The 13741-nt window shown below is 43.4% G+C and overlaps 1 protein-coding gene across 6 annotated transcripts in view; it reads left to right on the forward strand.

The window, feature by feature from the left end:
• The window catches only part of LOC137370161 (long-chain-fatty-acid--CoA ligase ACSBG2-like), a 184085-nt gene extending 175525 nt beyond the window's left edge, over positions 1 to 8560 (forward strand). For all 6 annotated transcript variants that reach the window (XM_068032432.1, XM_068032440.1, XM_068032449.1 and 3 more), the window contains 2 exons: positions 4175 to 4421; positions 7207 to 8560. In XM_068032432.1, coding sequence (XP_067888533.1) covers positions 4175 to 4421; positions 7207 to 7283 — 324 coding nt within the window. In that variant the 3' untranslated portion in view covers positions 7284 to 8560. The remainder of the gene's footprint in view (positions 1 to 4174; positions 4422 to 7206) is intronic.
• Positions 8561 to 13741: the final 5181 nt, after the last annotated feature.

Consider the following 13741-nt stretch of genomic DNA (forward strand, 5'->3'; position numbering starts at 1 on the left):
CAAGGACAAAGGCTCTGCAATCTCCTCCCTAGCTTCCCAGAGAATCCTAGGATAAATCCCATCTGGCCCAGGGGACTTATCTATTTTCACACTTTCCAAAATTGATCACACCTCCTCCTTGTGAACCTCAATCCCATCTAGCCTGGTAGCCTGAATCTCAGTATTCTCCTCGACAACATTTTCTTTCTCTACTGTAAATACTGACGCAAAATATTCATTTAACACTTCCCCTATCTCCTCTGATTCCACACACAACTTCCCACTACTATCCTTGATTGGCCCTAATCTAACTCTAGTCATTCTTTTATTCCTGATATACCTATAGAAAGCCTTAGGGTTTTCCCTGATCCTATCCGCCACTGACTTCTCGTGTCCTCTCCTTGCTCTTCTTAGCTCTCCCTTTAGATCCTTCCTGGCTAGCTTGTAACTCTCAAGCGCCCTAACTGAGCCTTCATGTCTCATCCTAACATAAGCCTTCTTCTTCCTCTTGACAAGCGCTTCAACTTCTTTAGTAAACCACGGCTCCCTCGCTCGACAACTTCCTCCCTGCCTCACAGGTACATACTTATCAAGGACACGCAGTAGCTGCTCCTTGAATAAGCTCCACATTTCGATTGTTCCCATCCCCTGCAGTTTCCTTCCCCATCCTACGCATCCTAAATCTTGCCTAATCGCATCATAATTTCCTTTCCCCCCAGCTATAATTTTTGCCCTGCGGTATATACTTGTCCCTGCCCATCGCTAAGGTAAACCTAACCGAATTGTGATCACTATCACCAAAGTGCTCACCTACATCTAAATCTAACACCTGGCCGGGTTCATTACCCAGTACCAAATCCAATGTGGCATCGCCCCTGGTTGGCCTGTCTACATACTGTGTCAGAAAACCCTCCTGCACACACTGGACAAAAACTGACCCATCTAAAGTACTCGAACTATAGTATTTCCAGTCGATATTTGGAAAGTTAAAGTCCCCCATAACAACTACCCTGTTACTCTCGCCCCTGTCGAGAATCATCTTCGCTATCCTTTCCTCTACATCTCTGGAACTATTTGGAGGTCTATAAAAGACTCCCAACAGGGTGACTTCACCTCTCCTGTTTCTAACCTCGGCCCATACTACCTCAGTAGACGAGTCCTCAAACGTCCTTTCTGTCGCTGTAATACTCTCCTTGATTAACAATGCCACACCCCCCCCCTCTTTTACCATCTTCTCTGTTCTTACTGAAACATCTAAATCCCGGAACCTGCAACATCCATTCCTGCCCCTGCTCTACCCATGTCTCCGAAATGGCCACTACATCGAGATCCCAGGTACCAACCCATGCTGCAAGCTGACCCACCTTATTCCGGATGCTCCTGGCATTGAAGTAGACACACTTTAAACCAGGTTCTTGCTTGCCAGTGCCCTCTTGCGTCCTTGTAACCTTATCCCTGACCTCACTACTCTCAACATCCTGTACACTGGCACTACATTTTAGGTTCCCATTCCCCTGCTGAATTAGTTTAAACCCCCCCGAAGAGCACTAGCAAATCTCCCCCCCAGGATATTGGTACCCCTCTGGTTCAGGTGAAGACCATCCTGTTTGTAGAGGTCCCACCTACCCCAGAAAGAGCCCCAATTATCCAGGAAACCAAAACCCTCCCTCCTGCACCATCCCTGCAGCCACGTGTTCAACTCCTCTCTCTCCCTATTCCTCGCTTCGCTATCACGTGGCACGGGCAACAACCCAGAGATAACAACTCTGTTTGTTCTCGCTCTAAGCTTCCACCCTAGCTCCCTGAATTTCTGTCTTAAATCCCCATCTCTCTTCCTACCTATGTCGTTGGTGCCTATGTGGACCACGACTTGGGGCTGCTCCCCCTCCCCCTTAAGGATCCCAAAAACACGATCCGAGACATCACGAACCCTGGCACCTGGGAGGCAACATACCAACCGTGAGTCTCTCTCGTTCCCACAGAACCTCCTATCTGTTCTCCTAACTATGGAGTCCCCAATGACTAATGCTCTGCTCCTCTTCCCCCTTCCCTTCTGAGCAACAGGGACAGACTCTGTGCCAGAGACCTGTATCCCATTGCTTACCCCTGGTAAGTCGTCCCCCGCAACAGTATCCAAAACGGTATACCTGTTGTTGAGGGAAACGGCCACAGGGGATCCCTGCACTGCCTGCTGGTTCCCTCTCCTTCCCCTGACGGTAACCCATCTACCTACTTCTTTTACCTGAGGTGTGACTACCTCCCCATAACTCCTCTCAATAACCCCCTCCGCCTCCCGAATGATCCAAAGTTCATCCAGCTCCAGCTCCAGTTCCCTAACGCGGTTCTCGAGGAGCTGGAGTTGGGTGCACTTCCCGCAGATGCAGTCAGCAGGGACACTCTTGGCGACCCTTACCTCCCACATTCTGCAGGAGGAACATACAACTGCCTTAACTTCCATTCCCTCTATTCTAAATTCCCAACAAATCTACTGAAAAACCAAAAAAAAAAGTCAAAACTTGTTAGCTTAGCAATCCAACGGACAGAACTTCTTAAATAAAAAGCTTACCTTATCAACACAACAGAGTCCTTTTTTTTGGTTAGAGGAGGAGGGTGGGTGGGAGACACTACACGTGTAGTCTCTTGGGTACAGCCACCACCCAAATGTCTGCTAATGTCTTTTGTTTTAGCTCACTTTGTGGACAGCTCACATCCATGTGTGATGAGTTATTTAATTTTAGTGCAGACGGGGGTTAAAGAGTTTCAGTTCTAGCAGACATGGATGTGTATTTCAGTGCAGGAGAAGGTATGTCCCATGTGACTTTGTCCTCCATCTTGTTGAAGGCAAGTGTACCAGTTTTTTTCAATTGTTCTATTTTTATGAACTCGTCGGTTTATTTTGTATTTCTATCGCTGCACTTTCAATGAGCGTGACACTGTGGATGCCCTTGATGGGATATGATCTAGGTTCACACTGTTTTCTCCATGTGATGATTTAAAATACTTTGACAAACTGGAAATGGATCTAACAACAGCTATTCAGAACATTAATGAAATTCTACTGCATAAACCAGCACAAATGAGGGTTGGAGACACCTTTTTTCCCTCCCTTCTTCTGAATGTGGTGATTCCTGTTCGAGTGTAATTCCACAAGAGGCTGTAGCCTATCAGCATCTTGCCTAAATTGGACATAACCTGTAGTTATCCAGTACCTACTGCATTTGTCAGAAACATCTAAAAGCATTTTATAAATGGAGTGATGGCCGTCATGTAGGTGGTATGTAATATTAAATGACCTGGAGGCTCTTTGGGAGAAGGATATTTCAGCCAAACATGCACTTGAATTGATTCCAAGTAATACCACATTTCATCTACATTTTCTTTTTTCTATAACCCAACTTACGAGCAATGCATAAATGGGTGCTGTCATACCCTTACTAGAATATGCTTCCTGTAATGTTCCAATGTCACTCTTAATCAGAAGCATTATTGGTAAAGCAGGCACTTGGGTCAACACAGACATGGCCTTTAACCCAAGGTTTAGAATTGATTGTTTTGGTATAGCTGTGCTTTAAGCTGGTCTGAGTATTTTAGCAGGAGAGCTCTTGAAAATTAGAAAAAAGTAATGAATAATGTAACATTGCCAATAATAGATAAGATTTTCCTCTATTCTGTGAATGAATTCATCCTCCAGGCATAAATCTCTGACCTGTTTTATCTTGTGCTTATTAACTCATGCTGCTGTGTTTTCTGTTAAAGAACTACAATGGTTGTGATAGAAAAGACTGAGAGGAGCAAGACCCGACCAAAATAGAGGTGCATCTTAAAAGATGCACTTCTTAAAGGGATGCATTCCGTGTTTCTCCAATTGGAATATAGAAATGTACAAGATGTCCCAAAGTTCATTTTCACATTTATTCAAATGTAATTTAAAAAAAAATATTTTGTCTAATTTAACACAGTCTGGGATTGAATTTGGACTTCCTGGCCTATCTGGCTAAGATAGTCACTGTAAAGATATGAGTCATTGGATAAGCTCACTGAATGATTGATTGATTTATCCATGTTGTAAATGGATTTGAACTACATTCATAGAATGGAAGCCAATCTAGTGTTTCTTAGAATCTTTTTTATGGTAAACGGTAATTTTTCTAGCTGCTATCATTTTGTCCCTTTTTCCTCTTCCTGCTTTCTCCAGTGTTACCTAGACAACGAAACAGGAGCCCCACTAGATGAGTTGGCTCCAGCAGCAATTGCATTTTGTCGCAAATATGGATGCTCGGCCACTCATGTGTCTGAGGTTGTAAGCTTTAGCGATCCTATGCTTTACAAAGCCATCCAGACTGGAATTGATGCAGTAAATAAAAATGCCATATCAAATGCTCAGAAAATCCAAAAGTGGGTCATTTTGGAAAGAGACTTCTCACTTGTTGGAGGAGAATTAGGTAAGACCATTGCTGAATTTTTACTTGTATCTATATAAACAGTAAGCAATGCAAGAGCAATTGTTTTCTTTTGAAATGACCACAATTATGAGAAATGATAAGACATTTTATTTGTTTTCCAGCTGTGGGCAAGGTCACAGTTATTGTTACACCCTTAGGACCCTGAGAATGCGGTAGAGGGATTTACTTGTGAAGCACTGCACTCATTACTGGGTGGACCCATAGGGGTGTTAAGTAGGGAATTCCTGGATTTTCACCCAGTGATGATAAAGGAATGACAATAGGGCAATGTGTGACAGTGAGTGTTCCTGTGATATTGCTGCTTCACAGGATAAGGAGGTGCTGGAGTACATGATGCCATGAGTGTTGCAGTTAAGTGAGTTGTGAGTACAATGAAGATCTGATGAAATCTATCTTTGAGACTGGGAAAGAGTGATCCTGTATGCATCAGCTTAGACTCTTCCCTTTTCCTTCCTTCCCTTTTCCTTCCTTTCCTCTCAACCCTTCCCAGAGTTGTAAGCAGGAATAAAAGTAAAACCTTTGATATTTTCAACTGTTTTTATTAATGTAGAAAATGTTCTTGAAAGATGCATAGGATCTACAAACCAGAGCCATTCCACACATATTTCAGGTGGTTATAAGATCACAGAAATTTTAATGCAGGAGGCCACTGAGCCTGTCCAAACTGAACTATTTATTCAGTGTATTTTTCTGCTCTTCTCTGTATGCTTAAATACTTTATTTCATGTTTATCTAAATCACTCAAATGCCAGCTTCAGTTGTGGTAATCATAGAATCATACAGCACAGAACAAGGCCATTCATCTTATTGTGCCTGTGTCAGGTCTTTGAAAGAGATATCCAATTTGTCCCACTCCTGTTTTTCCCTATAGTTCTGCAGATTTTTCCTTTTCAAGTAGATATCCAATTTTCTTTTGAAAATTACTATTAAATCTGCTTCCACCACCCTTTCAGGCAGTGAATTCCAGATCTTGACTCATAACTTGTAATGCAGTCTATGATCTAATAAACTACCCCACTCTATTTTTTTACATTAATTCTTCATGTTTCTTATCCTACCCTCTGATCCCTGTCATCCGAGTAAATCTGTGTTGCATCTTTCCAAGGCTCTAGTATCCTTTTTATAACACAGCCGAGAGGTGATCAACAATTTAATAAAGTGCCAGATTACTATGTCCAGTTTCTTCTATGATCAGTGTCCTACTGATATATTGCTGTCTATACTAAACTGTCTTGTAAGTGCTCCTCTATTCTTAATCGTTATATTGAAAGTATGTATCCTACTCTAAATATTTCTCATTACCTTAAAACTGTGTGTCACTTTACCCCTCTCACTTTATTCCTTCTTTCTTTCTAACCTTCAGTCTTTTGAAACTCAAGCTTGGTATCACTGAACCTTGGTTCAAGATTTCTCAATTTAAAAAGTATTAGGAAGTGGAAGTCCAATTAGATTATAACATACACAATATCTGTAGGGATTACCTGTTCAGCTTTTCTGTATTTTGCCACTCATTTACTTTTAATTCACAAGGTGCCATGGATGACTATATATATATATATATATATATATATACATATATATATATATATATAAAAATAGCTTTATCACATCTCTAAAATATCCCATACTGCTCAAGTGCAATGAATTGCTTTGAAGCCCAGTCACTGTATCTAGATGAAAGTTATGTACAAAAAGGCAGCAGAAGCACCAATAAGATGAATGACCTATCAATCTGTTTTTGATGGTGTTGGGTGAGGTGATGAATGTTTTCCAAGACCGTGTCAGAATTCCTTGCTCCTCAAATAGTGTCAAGGGTTCTTTATTCTATCAGAACAGGCAAATCAGAAGATATTGCATCTAAAAGACAGGCCTCTGATGATGTAGTTAGCAAACCCTCAGTACTAATCTCGTCAGCCTAAACTGAGAAGCGACTGTGTTACCAACTGCGCCAAACTGACAAATGATGTAATTCAGCAATGCTCGTTCATCGCAAATTATTTGTGGTTAATTAATATTACTTAAAAATGAAGCATTTTTGCAGTGACCTGAGCGGGTCAATTTTCAACAGTTGAGTCTGAATTCATTGAGAAAACAGCTTTTTAAAAAAACTTTTTGGCTCTTTAGGACCCAAATTTCAGTGTTTTAGGTCCTAGCTTGGAAATGAAAGTTTGGACAATGGAGATGCAGGAAAAGGGGTCAAGCGAAATACTGATAGTAAAATAAAGGAGAATTAAAATAAATGCTAAAATAACTAAAATAGAAATTTATGGAAGTAGAGAAAAGGATGATGTAGAAGTGTATGAAACTTCTAATGAACATATTTTAAAGAATTACACACAGTCACACGTTAATATAACATTGATGGTACTTTGAGATGTCAAGAATATTGGTACTAAAGTAAGGAAAACTTTTTTCCAGTACCATTGACTATGATCTGAAAATGGCAAATGGCAGACACGCACGCAATTCTACTGCAGTTTGCACTCTTAAGTATAAGCAGATGCAGCTGCAGCTGCAGGGAATCAATAAATCTGCTGATTTAAAAGATTCTAGCAAATTAGGTACAGGAGCTGATCTGCAGTTATATTCCGTAGCAATTGGGTTGACATAAATACAGACCGACATGTAGTAAATGCTAAATGGGGGAAGAGCTGTATATGGTGATCGCTGTCCAGACATAGATCAGTTTTTAAGTTTATGGCCTAAATTTTGCATTTCTTGATTTTTCAAAGTTGGAAATTATAAATTTATGTTGTATTCACAGGTCCAACAATGAAACTGAAAAGGGCCGTTGTGACGAAAATGTACGAAGATGAAATTAATGCTCTTTATGTGGATTGAAGTCTTTCCATGGATGGTTAGCGAGTATAATAATCAGCCTGATGTTGTTTTAAAATATTAAAGATTGGCAGATTATGTGTAATAGCCTAATGTTCAATAAGTATGAAGCTTTGTATGTTAAAGTGAATAAGATTGTGATTTATTTAGGTATAGGAATACTGGAATGAGATGATTGAACAATATCTGTTGATAGCAGATACAAATCACTAGATTGTATTTGTTTCATATCTGGATAAAATTAAATTAGTTTCTTCCTGCTTTAATGGAACTTTTGCATGGCTGGCTTCCTAAATTTGAATGATGTAAACAGTGCAATCGTTGCAGTTTAAGTATAGTTCTGCTTTTTGCTGTGCTGCCCAAGTAACTGATTTGAAGAAACACATTATGCTCAAGAATCTTTAAAACCAAATCACTACCAAATTGTCTATAGCAGTTAACATAAGTAGATTTTTTTGGCTGATATTGTGTGTACTCCCTCAGGCCTCCCCAGATCCCAAAGTATTAGTTTGTAGGTTTGTTTGGAAGTGAAACCCAAACTTTCAGGTTCAATCAATGAGACAGTCTGGCTGGACATTCCTGATGTACCACAGATCTACTAAGCTGAAGTATTTGTGTTCCCTGATCTCCTAGTTGTGTTGACGAGGCCAATTTGACTCGAGATTGTGTTTCTGGGCTTTAACCATCCAAAAAAAGTTCATGTAATGTTTGATATTTGCTTTTTCAGGGGATAATTATGACATGCCTAGCTTTTTCATTATCTCCAATCCCTCTATTATCACTGGTTTCAGTCAACATTGAAGACAATCTAGGCTAGACATCAGCAAATGTTACCAGGTCAAAGGGTGATTATTAAAAGAGGGATTGCTTGTGCTAGGTAGTCTTTTCTGCACTTAGGCCGGAATTTTACCCTTGGCGGATGGCAGCCATCCATCGACTGAAAGGTCGGTGGTGAACCCAACTCCGCCTGGCCTGGGGATCTGGGCCGAATTTTGTGATCCCCAAGCCTTTAATTGGTCTGAGGCGGGACTTCAACCTCATTGAGGCAGGAAGTCCCGCCTAATGGAGCTGCTGGCCAATCAGAGGGCTGGCAGCTCTCTGTTCCAGCAGCGCCACTGGGAGCGGTGGCCACTGTTGGGACTGCAACCCAGCTTTCGCAAAGATGATAAAAGCAAAATACTGCGGATGCTGGAAATCTGAAACAAAAACAAGAAATGCTGGAATCACTCAGCAGGTCTGGCAGCATCTGTGGAAAGAGAAGCAGAGTTAACGTTTCGGGTCAGTGACCCTTCTTCGGAACTTCTTCGAAGAAGCGTCACTGACCCGAAACGTTAACTCTGCTTCTCTTTCCACAGATGCTGCCAGACCTGCTGTGATTCCAGCATTTCTTGTTCGCAAAGATGATGTCGGGGAGCCCCGGACCTAAGGTAAGTTTTTGGTGCTTCGCCAGGGCTGATCAATCGGGCCGCAGCGAGGCAAGGGTGGTCGATTGGGGGAACAGGAGGCATGTTGGGTTCTAGGGGTGATTGGGGCAGTGGGGGGGCCCTCCGTCGGGCACAGGGTGCCAGATCATGAGGGCCCTCCCACAGGCTGTCAGAGAGCCACCCACCTGTTTTTATCAGGCAGCTTCTCTTGGGCCTGGGCCACCTGGCCAGCCATGGGTAAACTTCCTGTGGTGGTGGGCGGTGGCCGTTAAATGGCCACTTAATGGCCTTGATTGGCCAGGGGCGGGCGGGCTTTTTTTGCCACTGCCACCCTACACAAAGTAGCAGCGGAGGCGAGTGCAGGTCGGGAAGGGTCTCCTGAGCCTCCCACTCCATTTTACATCCCCCCGCTACCATCTCGCTGTTTGGGTGGGGCGTAAGATTCTGGCCATAGTGTATAATTGCTATTCCCCAGCCAGGAATATGGATGGGAAAAATCACATGCCTGCTTCTTTAGGATATGGTAATTATTCCTCCTGAAGTGCAAATGTGTTTTAACTTAAATTGGTCTATTGTGTCCACTGTATCATCACAAAGGAAGGGAAAATATATAAAAGAAACCTCTGTCCACAAAATTATTTATGTGTCCTTTGTTGGTTGACATGACTCCCAGAAAACCTATTCAAAAATTACTCTCGATAACTAACTTTTCTTATCCTGCTCCAATCCATTATCTTTAATGGGGGATGAGCTAGAGCTTCACTCTTATGTTTCCAAAAATGTCCAGCAATAGCCAGCCACTTGCAGCTGCATTTTGCTCGTCATTGGGCTCAATTCTGGGTCGGGAATCTGGAAGTGGCTGTGGTGGGATGTCAGTCATGATCTTCCCAGAGGCACCAATAATGAAGACCCCTCCTGGATGGTAGGCAGACCGTGGAACTGAGAGGCCCAATTAGAGGGCCCGCAGCAATGCCAGGTTGGCATCCTCAACACATAGGGATGCTCTTGGTTGCCTGCAGAAAAGTCAACAGATCATGAGACCTGAAGCTGGTAGGGCCAGCAGGATGGAGGGAAACCCCTCCACCAGAGTAGTGATGGACAAGGTTATGACTTTTGATCCTTGTGGCCCCATCAATTGGGGCACGGAGCCTCTGGGTCAGATGGCCAACTGGCCTGCTGCAGGAAGACAAGGCTCTGCACAAAGTGGCGAGGTGGGGCACTCTGATGGCACAAAGTTCCTGCGCTGTCGCAAAATAGCCCCTAAGTAGGGCCTTAATTGCTTTAATTGGTTGCCTGCCTTCATGGAGCAGGCAGCCAGCCCTGGTCCCAGCCTGCCCCTAGGAAAGTTTTCTAGAGATGGGAATATGTCAGCGAGTGTCCTGCCTTGGCTCCACCCCACCCACCACCTCCACAGGGCCGGGAAAATTCAGCCCATGTTGTGTGACAAGGACAAGATTGCTGACTTTCTTTAGTTAATCCTAAACCTTTTCCCATACAGAAAGAAACCTGAGGGCAGGATGAATATGGACAGTTGATAGAGTATGCTTGGTGGCTGGGTTGAGAGGGAGGAGATATGCAGGGTGGAGTGAAGAAAGAAAATTTATAGTTCTGTGGGTGGAACTGCAATATAAATACATTAAAATCTGGCTCCAACTGTGTTTTGAAGTTACACTGACCACATTTTACTTCAAGAGGTCAAATATGTGGAATTACTTTTTGTGCTGTCATCTGAGTGATTTATAATAATACTTGCTCTATTGTGAGTCTGGCAAGTCACCATTTATTTACTGATGTGTTCTGTTATTACACAACTTGGGTTTGACAGATCCAACATGGAACAACTTTGCTAGGGCTAAGCAGGGCTCTTATTCCAGAAGCCATGTTTAGTAGCAATAGGCATAAAGATTCAAATTTTTGGTGTGGTCGTGGGTAATTCCAGCACTAAGCCTGCTAGATAACATAGGTTCTTAGGAAATAGGAGCAGGATTAGGCCATATGGCCTATCAAGGGTGCTCCATCATTCAGCTAGATCATGGCTGATCATCTACCTCTACGCCATTTTTTCCCACTATCCCCATATCCCTTGATATTTAGTATCCAGAAATCTATTGACTTCTGTCTTGAACATGCTCAATAATTGAGTTTCCACAGCCCTCTGGTGTAGAGAATTCCACAGATTCACCACCCTCTGAGTAAAGAAATTCCTCCTCATCTCAGTCTTAAATGACCTACCTCTTATTCTGAGCCTATGTCCCTTGGTTCTAGATTCAGCAGCCAGAGGAAACATCCCATCCACATCTACCCTGTCACGCCCTGTAATTTTGGAAGGTTCAATGAGATCACCTCTCATTCTTCAAAACTCTGAGAATCCAGGCCCAGTTTCTGCAATCTTTCCTCATAAGACAATGCTGCCTTCCCAGGTATTAGTCTGGTGAACCTCTGTTGCACTCCCTCTATGGCAATTATATCCTTCCTTAGGTAAGGAGACCAAAGCTGTACACAATATGCCAGGTGCAGTTTCACTAAGGCTTCTTTACTTCTGTACTCAAACCCCCTTGCAATGAAGGCTAACATACCATTTGCCTTCTTAATTGCTTGCTGGACTTGCATACTAGCTTTTAGTGACTCATGAACAAGGTCACCCAGGTCTCTTTGGACATCAACAGTTCCCAGCCTCTAAGAAATACTCGCCTGTTTTTCCTACCAACGTGGATCACTTCACACCTATTCACATTATATTCCATCTGCCACGTTCTTGCCCATTCACTTAGCCTGTCCAAAGTCCCTTGAAGCCTCCTTGCATCCGTCCAACAACTTACATTCCCTCCTAGTTTTGTGTCAGCAGCTGATTTGGAAATACTACTAGCGGTTTCCATATACAAATTATTTATAGAGATTGTCCTCATTTTGATGTCTGGCCAATTGGATCAGCGGGACACAATGTAGTTGTGGAGGGTATACCAGGAAACCGACTGAGCTTTTTTTTTGGCAATAATGGCGACTGGCCCCAGTTCAGGCCTCCATATGCCAAGACTGCATATTAGAAACTCAGGTATGGAAATCACCCTCATGGGGGCTAAACTTAGTTGAATCGGCGCAAGTCCTGCGCAAGGCTAAAAAGACTCTGGAACCCATGCCTCTGCCCTTCAGAGGCCCCGCATACCCCCGGTGCAATTCAATGGCACGTGGATGATTAACTGCCAGCCATCAGGCCCGCCTCCAAGAGCTGGCAGCCAATCAGAGGGCTGACAGCAGGCCTAGCACTGGAGCCCTGGATCCAAGGTAAGTGAGGCTGGGTCGCCAAGCCAAGTCTGGCAGGTGTAGGTTGGGGCGGGATGGTAAGGGTAGGCTTTGACGTCAGAAATCTGTCGCCATGGGCCCTTTGTGGATTGCATACTGCCCACTGAGGTCTCTCTCCAAACCCACCCACAGAAGCCACCTTGTTTAACTGGGCCAACCCCGCCCACCGCCACCACTGGTTTAATTCCAGTGGTGGCGGGCAGAAGCCCTTACGTGGCTAGTCTTCGGCCTTACCCCCACCCTCCCCCGACTCCCAGACTTAATTCCAGTGTGCCCTTCCATCATAATTCTATGGGGCTTTCATGCCTCCTAGCCTGTCTCCCTGGCGCCCTTTAAATTCTGCCTGTTTTTCCAGTGATTTATTGGATGGAAATTATTTGAGGATATGGGCCTCTTTAGAAGCTCTAAAATTATGCAATTATAAAGCTTTTCCTCACACACTGTAGACTCCTTCCAGTTGAGAATTACCTTTTTGATTTTTAACCTCTTTGATATTTTAGTACATTATTCAGTTCCCCCAGCATTTTAAAGCTGTGGTCTCTATCTGCCCTCTATCTGTTGTAGTGTATTTGATTATGACCAGTTACTAAGAAGACAGTAATCTTAACAATGGTATAGTGATGAAAGGTGATGAGTAGTTGGGTCCTAAATCTGAAGTTTCTTTTGTCTGTGTGGCTATCTGATGGCAAAATTCTCCCTGTCCTGTGAAGGTGGCTTCGGAAGTGGTTGAGGGGGGCTGGGAAATTGAGTGTTGGTGTCCCAACTTGTTCCCACTTTCTCACAATTTTACCAGAGGTGAATTCAGGGAGCCGGGCAGTGTTGAGCATCCAATGAAGTGAGCCAATTAGTGGCCATTTTTATGAGGGATTTGAATTTTGCCAGTGGCTCACAGGTCTCCCGCTCCGGCTGTAGCTCATCTACTCACAGGAGGCGAGAGCACAGCGGGAGATCTGAGCATCATGAAATACATAGGCAATCTTTCACTTTCAGGTACCAAATTATCAATCCTCAGGCCATCGCCTGCAAAGGCTTGAGAAACTATGCATTTCGCCTGCAAACAAATCCAAGAGAATGCTGGGCGTGAGGGATTGGCTGATGGCCTCATCAGCGGTATCACACCATCTGATTGGATGGGGAATGCAGAGGTGATCTGCTAATTGGTCACCTTCTGTAAGATTAAGCTGGCAGGCACACTACAGCAGTGAGAGGGGTTGGGGCCTGGAAATGGTCCCACCTCCTGAATATTTTCCAAGTTGGGGAAAATTCAGCCTCTTCTCTCTCTCCTCCCCTCCTCACCTTTTCCCAGACCACTGCATTAGGAGGAGGAAAATATCTCGTGTTCCTATACCGAGCCAGGTAAGGTGAAACAGGATGATGCCTCTATAGTTGAATGGTCTAGTGGGTGGTTGTTGTAAAACAAGGAGTAAACAACCTCAAGGCTCCAAATTGGTAGTAAAGAAATGAACACAATTCTACTTCAAAAACTGTTCCTAATCCAATTTCCCAAACTCCAAGTCAGTATACTCAAGTTTTCCTGGGATAAGCCAATAGCTTCAGCAGTATATCTGATAACATTGCACTGGAGTAACAGATTATAGGGTCAAATACAAATATTGAGCAACCTGGGAGAACGTGAGTGATAGCACTTGACTCAATTGTCAATCGAGTTATTATTTATACCCTGGTCACTTTTTATAGTTGACAACTGACTGCAAACCGGTAAGGAATCCTTCATAC

The sequence above is a fragment of the Heterodontus francisci genome, chromosome 1, assembly GCF_036365525.1.
Source record: "Heterodontus francisci isolate sHetFra1 chromosome 1, sHetFra1.hap1, whole genome shotgun sequence".
Lineage (NCBI taxonomy): Eukaryota > Metazoa > Chordata > Chondrichthyes > Heterodontiformes > Heterodontidae > Heterodontus > Heterodontus francisci.